Source organism: Balaenoptera ricei, chromosome 20 (assembly GCF_028023285.1).
Source record: "Balaenoptera ricei isolate mBalRic1 chromosome 20, mBalRic1.hap2, whole genome shotgun sequence".
NCBI classification, from domain to species: domain Eukaryota; kingdom Metazoa; phylum Chordata; class Mammalia; order Artiodactyla; family Balaenopteridae; genus Balaenoptera; species Balaenoptera ricei.
Genome location: NC_082658.1, coordinates 9,044,125 through 9,067,163, shown reverse-complemented (window position 1 = coordinate 9,067,163; position 23,039 = coordinate 9,044,125). Strand labels below are relative to the sequence as shown.

At 52.7% G+C, this 23,039-nt stretch overlaps 1 protein-coding gene across 9 annotated transcripts in view; it reads right to left on the bottom strand.

Moving 5' to 3' along the window:
* Positions 1–18,698: 18,698 nt before the first annotated feature.
* The window catches only part of SEPTIN9 (septin 9), a 195,344-nt gene continuing 191,003 nt past the window's right edge, over positions 18,699–23,039 (bottom strand). For all 9 annotated transcript variants that reach the window (XM_059908647.1, XM_059908648.1, XM_059908652.1 and 6 more), the window contains 2 exons: positions 21,604–21,655; positions 18,699–20,512 (listed from right to left, as the gene is read on the bottom strand). In XM_059908647.1, coding sequence (XP_059764630.1) covers positions 20,377–20,512; positions 21,604–21,655 — 188 coding nt within the window. In that variant the 3' untranslated portion in view covers positions 18,699–20,376. The remainder of the gene's footprint in view (positions 20,513–21,603; positions 21,656–23,039) is intronic.

Here is a 23,039-nt window from a genome sequence, read left to right as displayed (position 1 = left end):
AATTTAGATTCCAACTTGAGTGTTTTTCTCCTTTACCTAAAAACGACTCGTTAAGAAGTAAAACTTTGGAGGTTTTTTTCCTGCCTGCTTTTGCTGTTAGGGAAAAAAATTTCCCCCATTTCCTTTGACTTTAGCATTCCTGGTTCATATCACAATCACTCTGCCTGTGAAAGGCCAGGTAATAAGAACTAACAGCACCTCACCTGTGCTCCCCCCGACACACACACCAGCTCAGCTAGCAGGCTGCCAAGTAGGAGGGCATTCCCTCCAGTGGGCTGTGTGTGACCTCAGCCATCTAAAGTACATTAAGGAATTCATCCTTCCAAGATATCTTACAGATATGCTTTCTTAATGAAAGCAGCCATCTCTGACCTACTTGGTAAGTAGATGAGGACTGAACATTTTCTTAAAGCAAAGTTTCTTGACATCTACAGCACTAGTGCCTCCCTAGATAGATGACCCCATGGTCAAATGGCTTCATGTCTCAAAATTTCCAACGTGGAATTTTTTGGGAAAGCACCAGATTATATGTGAGATATAAAAATCGCAAACACCTGACCAGGGCCACGTTACTGAACTTCTCTGCCTCTCTCTCCCCATCTGTAAAATGGGCATGATATGACCTCTTTCGTTTCCTACAATAAGAATGGGTGGAGGGCAGAGGTGCTGAACGGCCAGGGCTGCGGAGATAGTGGAATCTGCTTCCCCAACCCTCAGGTGCTCTGGAGTCTAGGGTAAGAGGTAAGGGCACAAGATCCCGAGTGGTTTGGAAATTTGAACGAAGGCAAGGGTACCTCTGGGTGTGGCACCATCATGGAATCCTCCATGAGAAAAGGAGGGAGGTTGTGAGGACCAGTTGAGATCACGTGATTCTGAAAGGCTTGGAGATAGGACTCAGGGCCGGCTGCCCCAGGCCCCCAGAGCAGCCATGCTTGGCTGTGTCTCACAGGCCCCCTTCCCTCTCCAGTGACCGCATGGATGGCAGGGCCACATCCTCTGGTCCCCACACTGGAGGCCCCATCAGGAAGTGGGTCACAGACACAAAAAGCTGCTTGAGGAAGGGCATTAACATTCTCAACTGCTCCCCAGGGTTTGGGAAAACAAAACATTGCGTGACGGGATAGGGGTGGGCAGGAAGCAGGTCAGTCCTCTAACAAATTCATTCCTCTGTCTTTCACTGGAATAACTTCATTCCCATTAGTAGCTAAAACTGAGAGTGATGTGACATTATCATAAAGGTAAATACATAATTACAGCAGGCAGCAGGTTTAAAAGCTGATTATTTATGCAACCAACTGGAAACACGTGAGCGAAACCAACCCCTCTGACAGGTGGGTTGATTCAGAATTGTTTTTTAAACGTATATTGAAATGTTGATTTGTTGGGTTGATACCATTTTTGTATTCTTAGATTAATTAACTAATTAATTTTTGGCTGCTCCGTGTGGCCTGCGGGATCTTAGTTCCCCAACCAGGGATCAAACCCGTGCCCACTGCAGTGGAAGTGCGGAGTCTTAACCACTGGACCGCCGCCAGGGAAGTCCCTGGGTTGATAACTTTTTAAAAGGCCACATTTTTAAGGAGCCGTCGTTAAGGGGGAGCTTGTTGGTCAGGGGCGTGGGGCGTGGAAACTGTTCCTAAGAGCATCTTGGTGTCTCCCGGCCACACATTCGTGAAGCGCTTCCCCTCCGATCAGAGCAGAGGTTTTTAGGGACCTGGAATGTGTCTTCAGAGATACATTTTGGATTCATTTTTTTTCAACAGATTCTGCACATGTTGGCCCAGCTACCATGACAAAGCACCAAGACAGGGCAGCTCAAACAACAGAAATGTATTGTCTCACAGTCTGGAGGCTGGACCAAGATCACGGTGCCCTCAGGGTCAGTTCCTCTGAGGCCTCTCTCCTTGGCTTGTTGACTGCCGTCTCCTCCTTTTCCGTGACCCTCCCTCTGAGAGTGTGCGTGTGTGTCCTAATCTCCCCTTGTTATCAGGACAGCAGTCCTATTGCCTTAGGGCCCACCCTAAGGACCTCATTTAACCCAATTACCTTTTTAAAGACCCCCTCTCCAAATACACTCACACCTGAGGTCCTGGGGGTTACAACATGAATATATGAATTTGGGGGGAGCATGGCCCAGCCCGTAACAGAGTCCTTCTGCAAACATGCCTTGCCCAGGGAAGGAAGGGTTTCCTGGGAATGGTGTGGGGCACAGTTCCGAGAGCTCTCCTGGTTTTGACCACTGGCTTTATTTATCTTTAAGGAGAAATATGCCAGAGGGTGATTTTAAAATAATAATAAATAAAATAAATGCCTCAAAGGAAGAAGGAACATTCCAGAAAATCCCAGACTTGGAGGACTGTCCTGATAAGAGAGGCAAGCAGCTGGTTTCCAGAGTCAACCTTAGACGCCCCATGAGGTGGCCGGGAGGGCAGGGGAAGAGGGCAGCCCGGCCGCAGGGCGCAGGAGGCGGCACCCCCAGGCCAGCCTCGCCCCCGCGGGCCCCTCTGCAGCCTCATTAGCAGCCATCCCTGCTCCTGGGGGCCGTTCTCCTGCTCCGGGAGAATTGGCGGCTCTTCCCCGCGGGGATGCAGGCAGGAGACCAGTGCCTATGTGACATGTGTCAGGTCAAATCACCAGCTCTCCTGAAAACATCTTCCTCATCTGTCACCCTCACCCCCAGCCAGCCCGCGCCAGCAGTGGACAGACAGACAGACAGACAGCCCCCTAATGATGCCAGGCAGGCGGCCCCCACAGCAGTGTCCTCCTGGCCCTCCAAAGGCCAGCGGAATAGTCACCATGAAGGGTGTGGTCCCTGGGGCCCACACCTCCACTTTAGAACAAAGCATGGCTAAAAGCGGGGCATCCAGAGTGGCGTGGCTGGAGGGGTGAGGACCCTCGCTTTCTAGCAGGCCCAGCACTTCCAAGCTGCAGAGAGAAAAGGAGGGACCCGCTTCCCAGGGGACTGCATGGTCGCAGCATCTCTGAAGCCCCGGTCCACAGTGGCCCCCACCTGTGTGTGCGGCCCATGGCCCTGTTTTCTGTATCATTGTCACCGAATTTATTCTATTTATTATCATTGCTGCCACCTTGGCATTTCAGACTCTGCACCAGGACAGAGACGCATGCTCCAGCCCCTGCGTGCGTGCCCCCTGCCCACTCCTGAATGCTCTCTGCTATTGTATGAACTGGCTTTTCAGCAGGTTCCTCAGCCGGCCACACTGGCCCTGGCCCTCGCACGGGCAGCTGGAGGGGCGTCCAGGTGCTCTGCGTCCTGGCAGCTGCTACTGCAGGGCAGGTGGGCGGGCCTTCGTTCCCAACAATGGTCCCTCTGCCCCCCATCCCCTCTCTCCTTTGGGGGCCCCACCCCCTGGGAAGTTCGTGGGAAAGAGGACGGTGAGATGAAGGGGCAGAGGGAGGGAAGAAATAACAGCTCACGGGCACCAAGTGTGGCTGCGTGTACAGCGGGTGGAGGAAAGAGGGGCGCCCTGAGTACCCAGGACAGGCAACTTGGAGGCCAGGGCGCTGACACAAAAAGCTTTGCAGAAAAGAAGAAGTTAAAAAGCAGAGGGGAGGGAAGAGGGAAGGGCTTGCAGGGTGGGAAGTGGGGAAAGAAGAGGAGATCCTCTCTGGCCACACTGAACCCCAGAGGGGAGCAGAGGGGCAAACAAAGGCAGGGCCCTGGCATTGCCTTCCCTACCCCCAGGGCGCTTTCCCACAGCCTGGTGCACCTGCCTCTTGGGTGACCATGGGGCACGCTGCCTGGCCACTGCCACTCGGAGTGCCGCCCTCCCAGTTTTTGTTCTTCTCTTCCCAAAGTAGCCGTGCTTTGTTCTAAAGTGGGGACAAGGGCCGCAGGGACCACGCACAGGACAGAGGTTCTTCTGCTTGGAGGATGTCAGGAAGAGGCTTGGTTGAAGCAAGAGCCCTTGACTGGCCCCTCGGGTCCCCCTCAGACTGTGCCCACACTCACCAGCACGACTCAGGCTCTGAGCAAAGCAGGCAGCAAGAGCATTGATGCTCCGGTGCCCAGATGCTGCCCCTGGGCACACAGATGGGACTCGCCGTCCAATCGCCCTCAACAGCCCAGCCCTCACCATGCTGGTCTTCTAAGTTCATTTGCCCGCGATTAATTATAAAGCAAAATCTAAACCCTGAAGATGCCACCTCTCCTTTTCCCGTTATCCAACAGAGTGACTGGCGCAGAGGAGCCCTCAGGCTGCAGTGGAATGTAAACAGTGGTTAAAAAATACCTGGCACGGGGAGGGGAGGAGCAAGGTGCAGGGCCGCCCCAGCCTCAGATCAGCTCTACCAGAAACGCCCCTGCCACACCCGGCATTGCAGCACCCCGGGGCCCCCGGCTGGCTGCCGCTGCTGACTGCATCCCCAGGAGGGGCCCCAGGGTGGCCACGGCTCCAGGGGGAGGCTGTGGTGCTTCTGAACATGGAAGGCACTCACGGTGGTAAACGTTTCCGCGCCCTGAGATGGGGAGGCTTCGGGATGTGAGAAATATTATCACAGGGGCTCATTAACCTCGATCCCAGATAGAAAGCCAGAGCCTGTTACTGCTCTCTTGGTAGGATTTTTTTTTTAATCCTTGTATATTACAAGAACACGAATTAAGCTCTGATGAATGTGATATTAATTAATTACATGAAAATCCACGTGGGAGAGGGGAGGGGGGTGGAGAGATAGGAATGCCCCGCAGACCCCGGGGAGGAAGGGATGCTGTAGAAACGTACTTATTGTTTCTCCCTCAAGAACGTGGAGGCCCGTTGCCGGCTGCAGATGCGGCTATACAGGGTTGAAAGCTTCTGGCTCCGTTACAGAGGAGGAAAGCGGGGGCACTGGGGGTGGCATCCGCGTGGAGGAGGGGGGAGAGGAGGGAGGACCCTGGCACAGGCTGTCATCTCCTCTCACTGGCAGCATGGGGTCGAAACCCACTTCATATGCCCTAAACCGGCTGCTCCCAGCCCTGAACCCTGCAAGGCTCAAGCAAGTAGGGTCTTCACTGCTTTTTAAGAGCCATTTAGAAAAATCTGGCTAGAGGCAGATTGTTCTCCAAAATATTTTGCAGGGGCCTCTTAAACCTCCCTCTCCAACTCTGAGTCCCTGGGGTCGGGGCCGCTGCCACAGAAACCTGCCACCCCCCACACACACCAAAAGACACTTCTGAGGAGAAATGTAAGACTGAACTTGAAAATCAGGAGGAGGACGCCGCAGCCTGGGCTTTAAACCGCTCAGCTGTCAGCGGCCACTTCCCAGGTGGCTCTTGGATACTGGCACCCCTCCCAGTACTTCCAACTTGAGCACCTCCACCTTCAGGAGATTTCCTCAGGGAGCTGAGCAGACCCGCGGGGCGGGGGGCCCACCAGCAGGATCTGGGCCAGACGGGGAGAGACACGGCAGGTGCAGAGAAGGGAGCCAGAGGTCAGGTCCAGAGACCCCCCCAAAGGCATGAGCTGTGGGTGTAGGTAGTGGGGTTAGGTCTGTCTGAATTAGGTCCACCTGGAAGGTGAGGGAAGCAGGGGGCAGCAAGACTTGAGTTCAGGGGAGGGGAGCGCCTGCAGCAAGTACTGCTTTGACACAGCTGGAGAGGCTCCCCGCTTGAAGGGACTCTTGCGTTAACGCTGTCACAACCGTCACTGCAGGGACAGGCCTGCGGCTGCAGGTGGAAACTACTAAGTCACCAGGTGGGGGCAGGGAAGGAAGAGGGAGGAGCAGAGCACACCGGTCCCCTGTAATCCACCCTCCTCCTCTGCCAGGAAGCCCCCTCGGCTTTCTCTCTCCTTGATATGAACATTGGTCAGATGCTAGAGTCTAACATCATGCTTAGGTACAAGGTCTCTGCTTTATTTGATATTAGGGATTCTCTATAGACGGAATGTCTGTGTTCTCCCCAAATTCATTTGTTAAATTCCAGCGCCCAAGGTGATGGTATTAGAAGGTGGGGCCTTGAGAGAGCACCAGGTCATGACGGTAGAGCCTTCACAGATGGAATTAGTGTTCTTACAAAAAGGACCCCAGAGAGCACCCTTGCCCCTTCTGCCCTGTGAGGACACAGAGAGAAGGTACCTTCTATGAACAGTTAGCAGGCTCTCACTAGGCACCAAATCCGCCAGCATCTTGTTCTTGGATGCCCAGCCTCCAGAAATGTGAGGAGTTAAGTGTCTTGTTCATAAGCCACCTAGTCTATGGTATTTTTATTAAAGCAGCCCAAACGGACTAAGAGGGATTCTTTCTGCCAGACTGAACCAGGGCTTAAATGTTCTGAAGCACCATCCATAAAATGTCAGACATTGCGTGTGTGTTCACAAGCCGTTTCCCTTACATCACCTGGGCTGGGGACCCAGGGAAATTCAAGACAGATCTGGAGGTAAAGCAGATCCTATTATTCTCTCCAAAGACCAAAGGAGAATTTTTCTGCCCGTTTGTACTGGATATTCTCATTCAGCACCCATTCCTACCACTTTGTGTCAGGGGAGATAGAATGCTAAAAGCCACATCTCCCAGACTGCCTGACTTTTGTAGAACACCAGATTAGGGTGATTTAGGGGCTGCCAACAGGTGCACTTGTGTAATATTTGAGCAGAGAAGTCCTAACTCTTTTCTGTGGTGGTGGAGATTCACGAGTGAGTTTCTGGGCTCCCGAGCCCACCGTTCACTGCCTGGTCTCCAGCTCCATACGTGTGAAGCAGTGGTGATGCCAGGACCTCTGGACCACAGCTGCAGTGCACGGGCTTGAAATTAGTGATGCCCCCTCATTCCCACTGTTTCCACCTTCCATTAATCTTATAAGCCCCTACTTTCCCATATTCAATCCCTTTTGACTTGAAACACCCAGAGTGGTTTCTGACTTTAAAGTCACAACTTTTAAGATTTCATCAGTAAGTACAACACTTAGCAGTCAGTTTTGGGTAGACCACCATTATTATTAGATTAAGGCTTCATTATAATGATTCAAAAGTGGCCATTGAATTGTACCATGTACCTTTTCTGTATCTGTTGAGATTGTCTAGTCCTATGGTGTTTAAACCTGAATCTGTGGGAGGTACTTCTGGGCTAGGGTGGGGTTCTGGGCTTTAAGTAGTAAACTGGACAAAATTGTCAAAAAATCAACCTTTTGGGGGCACTGGGAGTCAAGTAAAGGCAAACAGTAAGCTGAGAAGCTCTTGTTCTTGGAAAACTGCTAGAGTTTCAGGTAAGAATAGCAAGGGCTGTGGTCTTCTTACCTGGGGCTGACCCCACCCTCCCCGCGTGAGGTCAGCAGTACAGTTGTATCGGGGGTGGGGATTGATTTGGGACAAGGGGATAAACCACAGTTTTGTAATGCATTCTGAGCTGAGACAAGCAGCAAACCACTCAGAAATTTACCAGGGAGGACCTGGAAAGCAGAGAGCTCTGGGAGCCCTGAAATCAGTTTTCCAAAATACCTGGCTGAATGGGGAACCACGTGCATGCAGGACACCTGAGGGAGGCCAGAGGGAGGCCGCCATAAAGGACGAGCCAAGGGAGGCTGGGCTTTGAGTCCACTCCAGAGGGAAGAGGCTTAGGGCTCCGGGTGTCCGAGCACGAACTGTCAAAATCACTGGCTGCCCACTAAGCAATGCAGACTCAGGGGTGACTCTGAGAAAGGCAGGCTGAAAAGTCAAAAATGTGAGAACAGATATGAGCACCACACACCATGGGGGAACAGATCCTACAGGTGAGTCAAAAAACAAAACTCAGAAAAATAAAGAGATCCAGCGGTTAGGACTCTGATTTCACTGCCCTGGGCCCAGGTTCAATCCCTGGTTGGGGAACTAAGATCCTGCACGCCTCGTGGCGTGGCCAAAAACAAAAAAAGAAAAAAGAAAAAGAAAGAGAATCCAGAGTTACTGCACTGTATTATTTTAAATGTCCACTTTTGATAAAAAATTATGAGACATGCAAACAAACAGGGAAGCATGAGCCACATCCAGGGAAACACAGCAGTGGCTCTGTGCCCTGATGTTGCGATTAGTTTCCAAGCAGCTCTTAGAAATCTGTTCAAAGAACTAAAGGATAGAGAAACTGTTAAAATGACAAATTGTATGTTATGTATCCTTTACCACTATTTTTAACCTGAATATGGGAGGGGAAAAAAAGAACTAAAGGAAACTATGTTCAAAGAATTAACGAAAATGTGATGACCACTCAACAAATAGTTTCAGTAGAGAAATAGGAATGATCATTCTAGAGATTAAAGGTAAAATAACTGAAATGAAAAATTCACAAGATGGACTCAACAGCAGATTTGAGATCATAGAAACAACCAATAACTACCTAGAAACGGAACTGCTGATTTACAGAGTAGATGTATGTTTAACTCCATTAAGGAACTTTCAGGAAATTAGGAGAGTTCTGCTCTTCCCACATCTTTGCCAATACTTACCATTATCAGAGCCTTAATTTTATTGGATGTGAATCAGTATCTCATTGTGGTTTTCACTTACATTTCCCTGATGGCAAATGATGTTGCCCAGGTGTTGATGTGCCGACTGACCTGTATCTATATCCTGTATCTTCTTTTGTGTAATATTTTCTTTGGTTGTTTTGCCCATTTTTGAATGGATTGTTTTTTAATTGAATTTTAGTAATTCTTTATATATCCTGGGTTCAAGCCTTTTGTTAGACGTATGTTTTGCAGGTATTTTCTCTCAGTTGGTGACATGCCTTTTCACTTTCTGAATGACATAGCACGGACTGGGTAAAGCAAATATAATTAGAAATTTTCAAAATTGACAAAATCGTAATCACAGTGGGAAACTTCAACACACGTCTCAGGAACGGGCAGATCAAACGTACCAAAAATAAAATGACTCCATAAAGAGTTTCAATAGCGGCTATAACCAGTGTGAACATCCCATGGCAGCTGCTCTGATAGGCTTCATGAATTCTCAGTCTATTCAGAGGTGCCCAGTCATCCAAGACCCAAGGGCTAGTTATATCGCACTCCCACAGAATAAATCTCAATGTCAAAATACGAGTTTAAGCCCAGTTTGGCAAATTCTTTTTCTTCTTCTTTTTTTTTTTGGCAAATTACTCTTTAAACGAGATCATCCAGCGCGGTAAGAATATAGGAAGATGATCTGTCCTATCCATCTTTGGCATATATATAGGTCCACCCTTTTGGAGAATAACTTGGCAATATATATCAAAATTATAAATGCATGCCCTTTGGCTCAGTTATTCCGCCATCTGGAACCTATGCTCCTGAAACATTTGAACACCTGTGCAGATATATGTGGTCAAGAATGCTTTCGAAGGTGACATTAGGTGTGGCAATGCAAGTGGCAAAAGTTTTGCAATCTGGTTCCAAGCAAGATGTCTCTCACCCATTTGTGGACCTCCCCTGGTAAGCTCCCTGACATTCCCTTATGCCCACTTCCAGGGAAAGGGAAGCCCTAGTCATTGAGACTGGTTTGACTATTTTTTTAAACGTTCTCTGAGCTGATCGCGGTAGAATCACAAGAAGTACACAGCGCGCAACAAAGGTTCCTTCCGTATCTGTTATGAGCCCTCAAGGCTCTTCACAATACGATCCCTGCCTACGTTCTACCCCCCACCGACACCTGCCAGTTTCCAGCCGCCCCTCCAGCTCCATGGAATTCCTAACTCACCTTTGATCAACTTGTGCTGCTTCACGCCTTCAGGTCCTAAGGCTCCCCTTCCCCTCAACTGAGTGCTCCCGCCTCCCCTGCTTCATCTCTTCACCCCCTTTCCATCCTTCACAACCCAGCTCCCGCATCCCCACGTCACTGCTTTGCACAGCACAGCTCCACCTGATTTGGGTGCCATGCCCTGGGCTCCTCAGCCCTCTATGCCAACTCCATCTGCAACTGTAGTCATGATACAGTCATCTGTCTTCCCCACCAGACAACAAAGTCCCATCTTTTATGACTTAGGTTCCCCATAGGGATCGTACTGCCTGGCACATGGAGTTTCCCCCCCTAAAAATATTCCTAAGATAAACAGCTGGGCTTCCCTGGTGGCACAGTGGTTAAGAATCCGCCTGCCAATGCAGGGGACATGGGTTCAATCCCTGGTCCGGGAAGATCCCACATGCCACGGAGCAACTAAGCCCGTGTGCCACAGCTACTGAGGCTGCACTCTAGAGCCAGCGAGCCACAACTACTGAGCCCGAGTGCAGTAACTACTGGAGCCCGTGCACCTAGAGCCCGTGCTCCGTGGCAGTAGAGGCCACTGCAATGAGAAGCACCGCGACGAGGAGTGGCCCCCGCTCGCCGCAACTGGAGAAAGCCAGAGCGTGGCAACAAAGACCCAATGCAGCCAAAAATAAATAAATAAATCTAAAAAAAATTTTTTTTAAATAAACAAATAAACAGCTAATCACATGAATGCAGAGAGAGGAGCAGGAATTCCCTAGAGGTCCAGTGGTTAGGACTCTGCACTTTCACTGCCAAGGGTGCAGGTTCAATCCCTGGTTGGGGAACTAAGATCCCGCAGCCAAAAAAAAAAAAGAGAGAGAGAGAGAGAGAGAAAGGAGCAAAAGTGGGGCACTCGTGCGTCAGGGAGTAGTAAAGGGACTGGCTGAATAATAGAACCTGGGGAGATGGGTAGATTACACCTTTCAGTGGGCTTCCATCCACACCGATGATCAAACTAGCTGAATTCAGAGCTTCGGAGGGACGCACGGTGGCAAAGAGCAAGTGGGGTTTCCTTTGGGAGCTGCTGAACATTCAATTAACCTTTGTAATCCTCGAAAAGCAGCACAGACCCTGATCTGCACTTCTGTGTGCTCTGCAGCTGACTGGGGGTGGAGATGGCAAATGCCAGCCTTGGTTCGGCACGTTAAAGAGAAAACTATTAAAGCAGCATATTTTTTAGAAGAGCGAGTACAAAGAAGAATTACAAGAAACCCCCTAAATTACAAGTGTGGGTTACAGTAATTGCTAAATTACAGAGTTCCAACTTTATTAGACACACACCCCCTCAGCTTCCAGTTTTCAAGGGCTGTCTCAAGTTGACAAAAGCCAAAAAGCTCGGTGGGAAGTCTGGCAGGGAGCTGAGTGGGGCTTTGGGAGCCCCCATTACGGGCGAAGCTGGAATACAGAGATGAGCCAGGACCAGGGAAGTTTCTGTTCTGTAATAGCAAATTTCTGCGGGGGACGGTGCAGCCTGCGCTGGGGTTTGCAGACAGAACTGGGATGTTGGCCTTTTTTGACTACAGTAAGTCCCCTGCGTACGAACAAGTTCCATTCCGAGAGCACGTTTAGAAGTTCAATTTGTTCATAAGTCCAACAGAGTTAGACTAGGTACCCAACTAACACAATCGGCTATATAGTACTGTACTGTAATAGGTTTATAATACTTTTCACACAAATCATACATAAAAAACAAACACAAAAAATAAAGAAAACATTTTTAATCTCACAGTACAGTACTGTACCTTGAAAAGTACAGTAGTCCCAGCTACATCACCACTGCTTTTACGCTTGCTTCCAACATCTTGGGCTTGAAATAAAGATACTGTACTACTGTACTCTATACAGCACTGTACAGTAAAGTACACAAAAGCACAACCACTTGTAGAGAATGCCCACAAGTGACAATGTGCGCCAGACACGTAAACTAACTTACGTGATTGGACATGCGAAGGCACGTTCACATCTTTGAAAGTTCGCAACTTGAAGGTTCGTATGTAGGGGACTTCCTGTATGTGGAAGCAGCAGTGGCCTGTGGCCAATTGATTTGGAAATCCTGAGAATTTTTCCAGGGTCTTTGAAGGCACTGAATTCAGGCCGGTCTCCATCATTATTTTCACCATTCCCACCTGTAACATCTAAAGTTTCAAGGATAAGTTCTCTCCTCCCCTGAGAATTACCACCCATCTCTGCACACCAGCGGTCTCCTGTTGAATAGCACGCCCCCCCTCCACACACCATGTTCATATCCTCGGTGGCTCCGGACACACCAGCTACATACAGATGTGTCCCGCCTACGTCGTTCATATAGACACACATTATGCTTTTCATGCTGTCTCCAAGCACTAAAGGGAAAGACCTGATCCCACCTTCAAAACATTTATAGTGAGTGGGGAGGTGAACCTAAAGCTTCGTCAAAGCCCAGACGCAGCTCACCTGCATATTAGATTGACAGCTCCTCACGGTCAGGACCTGATGGAGGAAGGGGCAGGTTCTTTTTCCAGGGAAAATATATCTATTTTACATACTACTGTTTTTTTACACATGATATATGGAGTAAACAAAAAATGACATGCAGGGAAGTCCCTGGCAGTCCTGTGGTTAGGATTCCGTGTTTCCACTGCAGGGGGCATGTGTTCGATACCTGGTCAGGGAACCAAGATCCCACATGCCACCTGGTGTGGCCAAAAAAAATAAATGACATGCAAGGAAGCAGGTCACATGCGGGAGGGTGGGGGAGAGGTTCAGGTCACAGCTTCTCCTGAAGGGCTGCCAAGTGGAGGCCAGCCCCACACTGGGTCCTTGCCTGCTTCTCAAGACTAGCACCTACACGTCGGCCCCCTCTAAACCATCCTAACCCCTAAGGAAGTGGCCTTCTAGGCACCTTTAAATGAAATCCTAGGACATTTCCACGGGTCCAACAGGCTTCTGCTCTCATGAGGCTTCTGCTCTAGTGCAGGAGTCTTGGGGCCGATGATGAGTGTAGTCGGCCAGTGTCCCCCAAAATTCACGTCTACCGGAATCTCAGAATGTGACCTTATTTGGAAATAGAGTCATTGCAGATGTACTTAGTTAAGTCAAGAGGAGGTCGTACTGGATTCGGGGGCCCTAAATCCAATGACAGGTGTTCTTATGAGAAGAGGAGAGACACACAGCGTGGACAGATGCAGAGACTGAAGCGGCGCTGCCACAAGCCACATGATGCCAGGAGCCACCAGAAGCTGGAAGAAGCAAGGAAGGATCCTCCCCTAGAGCCTTCGGGGCGGGTGGGCTGGTGGGGGGCCAGGCAGGTGGGGGGCTGGGCCCTTGTCCCCTCCTTCCACCAGGCAGCTCGGTTCTCTTGGGTTTTTTTTTCTTAATTGAAGTAGTTGATTTATAATATTGTATTAGTTGATTAGTTGTATAATATTGTATAGTTGATTTATAATATTGTATTAGTTTCAGGTGTATAGCAAAGTGATTCGGTTATACACACATATATGTGTATATCTATATTCTTTTTTTTCAGTTCTTTTCCATTATAGGTTATTACAGGATAGTGAATATAGTTCCCTGGGCTATACAGTAGGACATTGTTGTTTATCTATTTTATATATAGTAGTGTGCATCTGTTAATCCCATACTCCCAGTTTATCCCTCCCCTCCACATTTCCCCTTTGGTAACCAGTTTTTCTTTGTCTGTGAGTCTGTTTCTGTTTTGTAAATAAGTTCATTTGTACTATTTTTTAGATTCCACATATAAGTGATATCATAAGATATTTGTCTTTCTTTATCTGACTTACTTCACTTAGTGTGATCATCTCTAGGCCTATCCATGTCGCTGCAAATGGCATTATTTCATTCATTTTTATGGCTGAGTAATATTCCATTGTATATATATACCACATCCTCTTTATCAATTCATCTGTTGATGGACACTTTGGTTGATTCCAGGTCTTGGCTTTTGTAAATAGTGCTGCTATGAACATTGGTGTGCATGTATCTTTTCGAATTACAGTGTTAGTCTCTTCCAGATACATATTATATATGTCCAGGAGTGGGATTGCTGGATCATATGGTAGCTCTATTTTTAGTTTTTTAAGGAACCTCCGTACTGTTTTCCAGTTCTCTTGTGTGTTATAACCAGATTTGTGGGTTACATTTTACTTTATTTTTAATTTTTTAAAAAATTTATTTTATTTTTATTTATTTTATTTTTGGCTGCATTGGGTCTTTGTTGCCACGCGTGGGCTTTTCTCTAGTTGCGGCGAGCAGGGGCTACTCTTCGTTGCGGTGCGCAGGCTTCTCATTATGGTGGCTTCTCTTGTTGCAGAGCACGGGCTCTAGGAGCACGGGCTCCAGTAGTTGTGGCACGTGGGCTCTAGAGCGCAGGCTCAGTAGTTGTGGTGCACGGGCTTAGTTGCTCCGCGGCATGTGGGATCTTCCCGGACCAGGGATCGAACCCGTGTCCCCTGCATTGGCAGGCGGATTCTTAACCACCACACCACCAGGGAAGCCCTACATTTTATTTTAAAACCCAGCATTAGATACAGCTCAGGACAAGAGAGACTGCCGATACACACCTTAACCCGCACCCAATACACACTGTCTTTCCTGCACATATGTGACTTTATAGTCCCAAGAGGCCCAATCAGTCAGCTCAGCGTCCCCCAGGATGTCCCCCTGACAGAGCGTCCCCCTCTGTCATGTCAGAGCCCAGACCTCCTCACCCCTCTTATCAGAGCTCTTTTCCAGAGGTCACACCCAAAACTTGGGTTGCCACACAAGACATAGGACACCCAGTTAAAGTTGAACTTTGTATACATAATGAATAATAGTGTAGTGTAAATCCCCTGCAATATTTGGGACATACATATACTAAAAAAAAAAAAAAAAAAAAAAAAAAAATTTGTGACTTATCTGAGATTCAGATTTAACTGGGCGTCCTGCATTTCTATTCACTGAATCTGGCAGCCCTAGGAACTCGGCTGGGAGGTGCCCATTCACCCCCCAACACACACACCCCACCCCACCCAGTCACCCCTCCCACTCCCTCAATCTCTGTGTGCCTTCCAGGGACCCCGTGGCTTTGCCAGCCCTGCTCTCAGCAGCCTCTCCCAAGGCCCTCATGGATTTGGGCTGCTTCTTACTCCGAGACAGGCCCCCCTCCGCTCTCACACCACATCCTGCCGAGGTGCGGGGGACCCTCCCTGCACCCCCATCACCCAAGGAGTACACCTGGAGCCACATCCGCCGCCGTGAGATGGGCCTGCTCCAGGCCCAGTGGGGCTGAGACACAGACATTTTGTTTTAACACTCATTTTGCAAACTGTGGTAAAATACACGTAACATAAAATCTACCATTTCAGCCACGTAAAACTGTACAGCTCAGTGGCGTTAAGCACATTTGTGCTGTTGTGCAACCATCACCACCATCCTCCTCCTGAACTTTTTCTCTTCCCAAACTGAAGTTCTGTCCCCATTAAACACTCCCCCTTGCCCACTGCCCCAGCCCCTGGCACCCACCATTCTAGCCAAGGATGTTCTGAGGGTAAGAAATTCTGAAGATGCCCAGCCAGGACGAGGCTGAGAAGGATGCCACCTGGTGCGCAGCCCCAAACCCCACCCCCCATGGGGCCCCTGATGGGAGGCAGAGGCTGATTCTAAGTGGTACCCACACTGGCTGGGCCGGCGAGGTCGCCCCTGGGGTTTCCTGAGTGTCCCGGCCCTAGACTCAGCTCCTCCTGGATGGTGTCCTTGGCATCCCTCCCACGTGGTCACTCCACATGGCTGTTTCCTTCAGGAGACTTAATATTTTTCCATGGAACGGGCTCTGATGACGTTACTAATCAGGGAGATGGAGAGGCCATGGCTGTCCTCCACGCGCCGGGACTGCGTGATGCCTGTGCCCCTGGTACCCAAGAGTGGGGAGGGGGAGGGGGAAAGGGGAGTAAAGGGGAGGTGGTGGATGAAGAGGAGGTGGAGGCGTTGTGGGCGACGGGCAGCAGCTCCTGGCAGTGCAGACTCTCCAAGTAATTAGTTTTTAAATCATGCAGACGGTTCAAGACCCACTCACTCTGGGCAGCTTTAATTATTTACACTCCCTTTTTATCCTCATTATTTACAGTCGTCCTCTCTGAACTGGAAGGAAGATGTTTTCTCCGCCGGGGTCTTGGCATTCCTGCAGCTGTGATTTCTCCAAGGCCCAGCGGAACCCCCTGCTTGCCGGGGAAGCAGCGGCTGCGCAGCTGGACGGGGCTGCCCACAGGACCCTCAAGGGCTGGCCAGGCCCCCGAGCGTGGAGGATGGCCTGTAGCAGGCGTGGCCCCGGAGCCAGTCCTGGGAGCGCGGGGCAGAGGCTTGGAGGCGAGCCCACGGGGGCTCACACAGACCCCGCTCTGGCTCTGGCTGGCTGGACCTGTGAGAGGATGATTCCCACCTCCAGGGGCGCGGGGAGGAGAGCCTGGTGCAGGTGGGCGCTCGCCCTGCAGTGCTTGGCCTGGGAGAGAATCGGCCCCCATCGCGGCCTGGCCCCCGACCTCTCCCCACCTTCCAGCCTCTCTGGCCTCCTGGTTCCTCCAACTCTGAGCTCCCTCGTGTCTCAGATCTTTGCACAAAGGAGGACCTTCCTGATGCCGCCCCAGAATGCGTTGGGTCCCCCCATTATATGACCCTGTAGCCCCGAAGTCCTCCATCCAGCACTTACCACCACGGGCAATACATAACCATCGGGCCCTTGGGGCCTTCTTGTCTGGCATTTTCCGGATGGCCTATGTTGTACGTGCTAATTTTGTAGTCAGAAAGTAGTGTTTACAAATGGGAGGGGCACACCCATAAATACAGATCCAGAAGGAGAGCCCTGAGTTGGCTGATTTCCATCTGGCTTCCTCCCCAGGTGGAGCCTACCCGCCTTGGGTTCTCGCCGGATGCACACAAGGCGAAGTAGGTCTGGGCAAGCCCAAAGGCTACCTGTTGATTTTCTGGCTTGTCCAAACCCTGCAGCCCAGAGCAGGGGAGGAGGTGACACGGGACACCTGGGCCTTGCAGCCCCATTGGGACATCCCAACCCAACCCCCACCCCCAAGCAGGTGCTCAGGCCAGCAGGAGGCTGTGGCCCATCCTTAGGGCCTCCTGCTCATCCCCCTGGGACTTCTTGGCAACAAACCAGCCTGGATCTTGAGGTCCTTTAGGAGCCCCTTGGGCCAGGGAGCCTGAGGCCGGGGCTCCAAGGGGCAGGAGAAGATGGTGTGGGGCCTATGCAGGGACAAACTCGTTTAGTCTTCCCAGGATCTCCCTGGTTTTAGCACGGGAAGTACTGTGTCCTTGGAAACCCCTCATTCCCAGGCAAACTGGGACATTCAGTCACCTGGATCTACAGCAGGGGATTTGATTGGGTGGGTAGAAGGCGGGAGAACTCATCACTGGGCCTTCCTGGGCTGCCCTTGGACGGGAGGTGCAGATGAGCTGGGTGGAGATGATGGCCCGGGTCCTTCTTGGCCCTGGAGTCAGGCTGGCTATCGAGGTGACAGCAGTGTAAGGGTCAGGGAGCCGGCTGGACATGGTAAGTGGGCCCCTAGGAGGCGGAGCGGGATTTCTGAGCTGAGACCAGGGCTCAGAGACGGTGTCAGCCCCGGAGGGTCAGGGCCAGAGAGAGAAGCTGCTGGACAGGCATGGCCGGCAGGGGCGCAACGGGGATGGTTTAATCTGGAGGAGGAACGGGGGCTTCAAGTGCAGGAACTGCCAAGAGCTACAGACGACGAATCGAGGGATTGGGCAAAGCCGGCAGAGCCAGAAGCGCCTTCAGATGCTGGCCAGCAGGGTCGCGGCCCCGCGCATGGGCCAACTCTCCCCTCCTCTCCCCTCCTGAGCCCACAGCAGACGTGGGCATCGATGACATGCCTCGGATCCTGGAAGTAGAGGCTCCGTGTGGCCACTGCCCATCGGCTCATTTGGAGATGAAATCCACTTGCCTTCTCCAGAATGAGCCAACCTGCCTGACAAAAGGGCCCGGGAGGCCCCGAGGGGCTGAGACAATCCTGAGGCCACCCGACTTGCTGGTGGCAGAGCCTCGAGCCCAAGTCACCAGAGTCCCAATTCAGGGCTTTCCTGCTCCCCACCTCGGCTGCCTGCCTTGTCCTGAAGCCTGAGACGGGGTGGGGGCAGGCATGGGGGGTATCGTGGGTTGAACAGTGACCCCTGACTCCCCAAATTCATGTCCACTTGGAACCTCAGAATGCGGCCTTATTCGGAGACAGCGTCTTTGCAGATGTTAAGATAAGGACCGAGATGAGGTCACCCGGGATTAGGGTGGGCCCGAGATCCAATGAGAGACAGAAAGAGACACAGAGGTCCCGTGAAGACGGAGGCAGAGATTGGAGTGATGCAGCCACTGAAGCTGGAAGAGGCAGGAAGGCCCTGCCCACATCATGACCTTGGACGTCTGGCCACCAGACTATGAGAGAATCCATTTCTGTTGCTTTAAGCCCCCCAGTTTGTGGTGATTTGTGACGGCAGCCCCAGGCCACCCCGCCACGAGGGAGAAAGGGGCTGGTGAGGCCTGCGCACGGCTAAGAATCTGGACCCGGACCCCCGGCCTCACTCCCCGGCTCTTGGGACGCAGAGAAAACCTCGCATGGCAGCCTCTTATATTCTAGTCTTTTGGGGGCCAAGTTCTCTTGGAATAAATTGGTATGAAATTATTGTCAAATATCGACCAGCTCATAGAGCTCACTGCAACAGATTTCAATTCTAAGAAGAAAAACATTTCCAGGGATACAGTAATAGAAGCAGCTCACTTCTAAGCAGCACTACCCTGTGGAAACCCTGCAAAGCCTCCTTGTAATGAATAAATTAAGATTCTCTGTTCTCTTTTCAATCATCCCCTTAAATCAGTGCTTCTAAGTCCCTGAAACCTTTCTTCCCCCCTCAAAGGAGATTCAACAGTTCCCCAGTGATCACTTTCATGCTATCTTCACTCTCATCTGCACTTCCGGGGTCAGAAAAGAGAAAAAATTCCCCACTCCAGAGTCTTCCGGGTTTGCATTTGGAACATTTATTTCAGGAAATACATTTTCAACACTTTGTTATTTATACAAAAAGAGACGAATTTCTCAAGAGGCACATAGCGAAAGGCCACTGTGGAACAGATCCCAGGGAAACTAACAATGTTTCAAAATCTGGCTACAGAGGAGGAAAGCGAAGGCATCCCGGGACGGAGGCTGGGACCCCGACGCTGGAGACAGACGCGTCCTTCAACATCTTGGTTTTGGCAAAAATGGCAAGTCGGCAAGTAAACTGTTTCGCTAAGGGGTCCTTCCTCTCTTGGGTGGGGAGGGAGCAAACACGCAAAGCGATGACACTCGCACGCACGCACACGCGTGCACACACACGCACGTGCCAGGTCAGTCTGCACCCACCCCTCCCACCACACTTCTCACCAAGCCAGGGGTCTGCGGACGGCCGTGCATCTCCCCGTGTCTAATCTCACAGGCCTGAGCCGTGCAGACGTGAAGCCCGCTCTGCAGCCCAACAGTGGGCCGTGCACACCTGACCCCTGGCCAATCCCTCTCTGGGGGTCGTTATGATGGGCTCCAGGGTGGGGCGGGGGGTGAACAGAGGCCCAGGCAAACTTAGGGCAACACAAAGTCAGGCTTCCCTGGCCTTCCACCTCCCTGGTGGTGGCATCAGCACGGCCTGGGCTGCGAGGGCCGAGTGTGCATCTGGGGTGCATTCACTTAACCAGAGCATCTTGGGCCCAATGGATGTCTAAACAGACAGACAGACACAGGCTTCCCCAGTCACACGGGGTGGGGCAGGGCAGCCACCAAGGCCACAAGGGCCACTCTGAGCGTCCCCAGCCATGGTCCACACGGCACCCCCCTTCCTTCGGGCACCTGCCAGCACTTCCTCCCTTAGCTCCTGCTCCTGATTCACTCACTTGGACCTTCCCAAAAACCAGGCGGCTGGGGTGCATCTTTTCCCTTCCTGTGAATCCGCAATCAGATCCCGGGGGTGGGGGGAGGGTGGTGGGACACGAGGGGAGATGAAGACACACCTCCCTCTCTCCAACTTGTCCCAATTTCTCGTCCAAGGGGACAGCGGGGCAGAGCTGCTGGCTCGCGAGGACGGCTGAGATAAAGGCACTTCCTGCTCCAGGACAGGCTTGCAGGCAGGTGGGCGGGCAGCAGCCAATGGCCTCGCCGCATCTAAGCAATTGGCAACTTGGGTCTCATGGAATGAACTGCTCTCCCCTAGGGGCGGGGTGGGGTGCTCTGAGTTACGGCCAGGGCCGTGTGGGGAGGCAGGGGCAGGCAGGGGCTCCAGGTCCACGAGGATGGCTCCATCCTCCCACGGGCACCACTCTGCCACGCCGCAGAGGCTGTGTCCGAGGGGCACCAAGAGCTGGAGGCCACTCCTCTGGCCCCGGGGCAGGGTCAGGACTGAGTCAGTGGTCCTCCCGCCCCTCCTGGACCTCAGGGACGGCCAGAGAGCCGGCCTCCACTCCGAGGACCCCCCAGCCCGGGTCCCCGTAGTCAGCGGGCTAATAACAAACATACTCAGAGGGCACTCGTCATCTTGTTACTTGGCAGGTGTAAAGGGGCGGAGATGGAGGACACATGGAGAAAATTATATAAAATAAAACGGGGCAGGTGGGTGGGGGGAGGGTGGGGGGAGACGGAAAAGACTCGGGGCGGGGTCCCGGGACAGGCGGTGTCTACATCTCCTGGGCTTCTGGCGCCTTCTCCTCGACGCCGTTGGCCACCGCGCTGCTGCCCTCGTGCAGACGCTTCACGCGATAGGCTTCGAAGTGGATGGTGCTGGTGATGTCCTTTATGTTCTGCATGTGTGTCCTGGGAGGGGCCGGGGGGGCGTCTCAAGGAGGGCCACGGGCGAGGGCAGGAGGCTGGCCCGCTCACTCGGCCTGCCCTCCACACCCCCAATCCCCACTGCTTGGCTCCCGGGGGTCCCCCAGTGGGGCGCTTTAGCCCCACCAAGATAGACCAAGCCTGGGCAGGGGTGTGTGTGTGGGGTCTCCAGGGCAACCCCAGCTGCTCTCGGGACCAAGTGTTCTAACATGTCCCCCTTTCTCTGTGCCAACCCAGTGGCCAGTCCAGGGACAGGCGCTGAGTGCAGAGGCCCCCGGGCAGTGCGCAGGGCTGGAGTGTCCTTGCTCCAGTTTAGAAGAGCCAGGCCGGCAGCCAGGTGTGCTGGCAGGTAAGGGGCAGCGGCTTGCGGCAGGCGGCCGGGGTTGGGGGCGCTGGCACCCCGCTAGTCCTGTGTTCAACCTTCCCTTCTCTGCAGCTCAGCAGGAGATTTGGAAAGGGCCCAAGGTGGGCGTCCTTCCTCAGCCAGGCTTTCCAGCATGGCAGGGCTGCTCCTGGAAGCCAGAGCCCCCCAACCTGGAGGCCACGAGAGATGGTCCCGTCCCTCCTATTGACATTGCCCCTAGCATCCATCCTGCTGGCTGAGAAGTTGGGAGCCCCTGGTACCCTGGTGGGAGCCCCTACCTTCTCTGTTCACCTGCCCAGGCCCAGACCCACCCACCTGGCACCCTCGCGAATGGGCGGAGGATGGGCTACTCCTTGCCTGGGCTCAAGGAAACTGAAGAGGGGCCTCCCAGGTCAGAGGACGCTGGGATGGGAGCTGGGGACCCCCAACACACGTCCAGCGTACGAGACCTCCGGGGGCCCTGAATCTAATGGGCTCAGGCTGCCGTGATGCAGACTCAACCCTTTTCAAGTAGAAGTAGAAAGGATTTTCACTTCTTGCTTCATTTCCAAGAAGGTGTTTTAGAAAAAATGGGCCTCCGAGGTCCCTCCCGGGAAGGCAGGCAGATAGGTGGGGCGTGCCGACTGCTGCTCAAGACCTCCGCCCGGTCCCACCCCTCCCTCGGCCCTGACGGAGGCCCCTCCGGCGCTGTCAGCACCAGCCCGGCTCTCACCTGATGAGGAGGTCCCGCAGGTAAGCAAACTCACAATGCGTGGTGTTCTCGACTGCGGAGAGACAGAAGGGGCTTTAACGTCAGGCAAAGCCCCTTTCCCCCAGTGCTGGGCAGGCAAGCGGAGGAGGGGTCCACCGCGCACAGGTGAGCAGTGGGCACCTTGGCTCCTGCCCTCTGGAGGGTTCTGCTCTAGCAGGGAGATGGCACCGTCACCCGGCCAAGACGGCCGCGGGGGAGAGCGCTAGGCTAAGAAGGCAGTGGCGGTGGGGCGGCTGCTATGCCGGGGGGACCGGGGGATGCCCCAGGGGAGACCTGAAGACGAGAGGGGGGCTGGGAACGGAATGAGGCAGGAATCAGGGCTGGGACTTCTCCCCCACGTGCTCAGGACACACACAAGGACACCCGTGTACAGAGACCAGGCACCGGGGGTGAGTGTTTACACTGAGCTCAAGAACCAGCATAACTGAGCCGTACGCTGCCTGGGGAGGTGCACACGAGGACACACAAGAGCCTCCCAGACTGACAAGCCGCAGAGCAGCGGACAGCTCTGGGGACGCGGGAAGAGGGCAGGGAGGGGTCCCCAGGTCCCCACGGGCACCCTGGAGCAGGCAGGTAATGCCTTGGGGCTGAAGCTGGTGGCAGTTACTGCCACACTCCAGAACTACGTGGGAACACTCTGCCTGCTGTGTGGTCAGCAGGTACTAGCACACCTTTTAAAGGGTGGTGAGTGGCATCACCTGGACTGAGGGAGGTGGGCGGAGAAGGCAGAAGGAGAGGCTATTCTCTGCTATTCTGTGGAGGCGTCCAGCCCGGGGGACTTAATCCGACCTTCACACACCCTACAGGATAGCGACTAAGGTTCCCTCTTCTGTGGTTGTAGGGAGATGGGGCTCAGAGAGCGAAAGAGGTCTGCCCGGGTTCCACAGTCCGTGAGGCCTGGCTCCCTGGTCCAGGCTTCCCCATCCCAGAGCAGCAGGGTCTTTCTGAAGCTTAAAGGGTTGATGAGCCAGCACGCAGGGCCTCCAGTGCTCCTGATTGGATTTCACTTGCCTCTTGCCTGGGCTCTGCCCTCCACACCCCTGCCCTCCTTTCTCCCACACCCCCCACCCCTACAGGGCTGTGCCCACACTAGAACCTTCTGCCGGCTGACTCTCACGCAGCCTTTTAATCTAACTTGGAGAAGCAGTGAGAGCTGGTGGGAAGAACAGAGCTCCGAACCTGGAGTGAGTGCGTTTCTGCCGCTTCCTGGCTTAGGTTAAGTTATTCTGGCCTCTCTGACCCTCAGTTTCCTCATCTGTAAAATGGGGATAATAATGCCACCACCTCTCAGGGACATGAGAGAATTAAATGAGTTAATTGTGTGCTTTATGACCCCAGCCTACCTCTTGAAACATTTCAGAAGGCTTCTAAGGATGAGTAAAGTACCTCAGGACGCT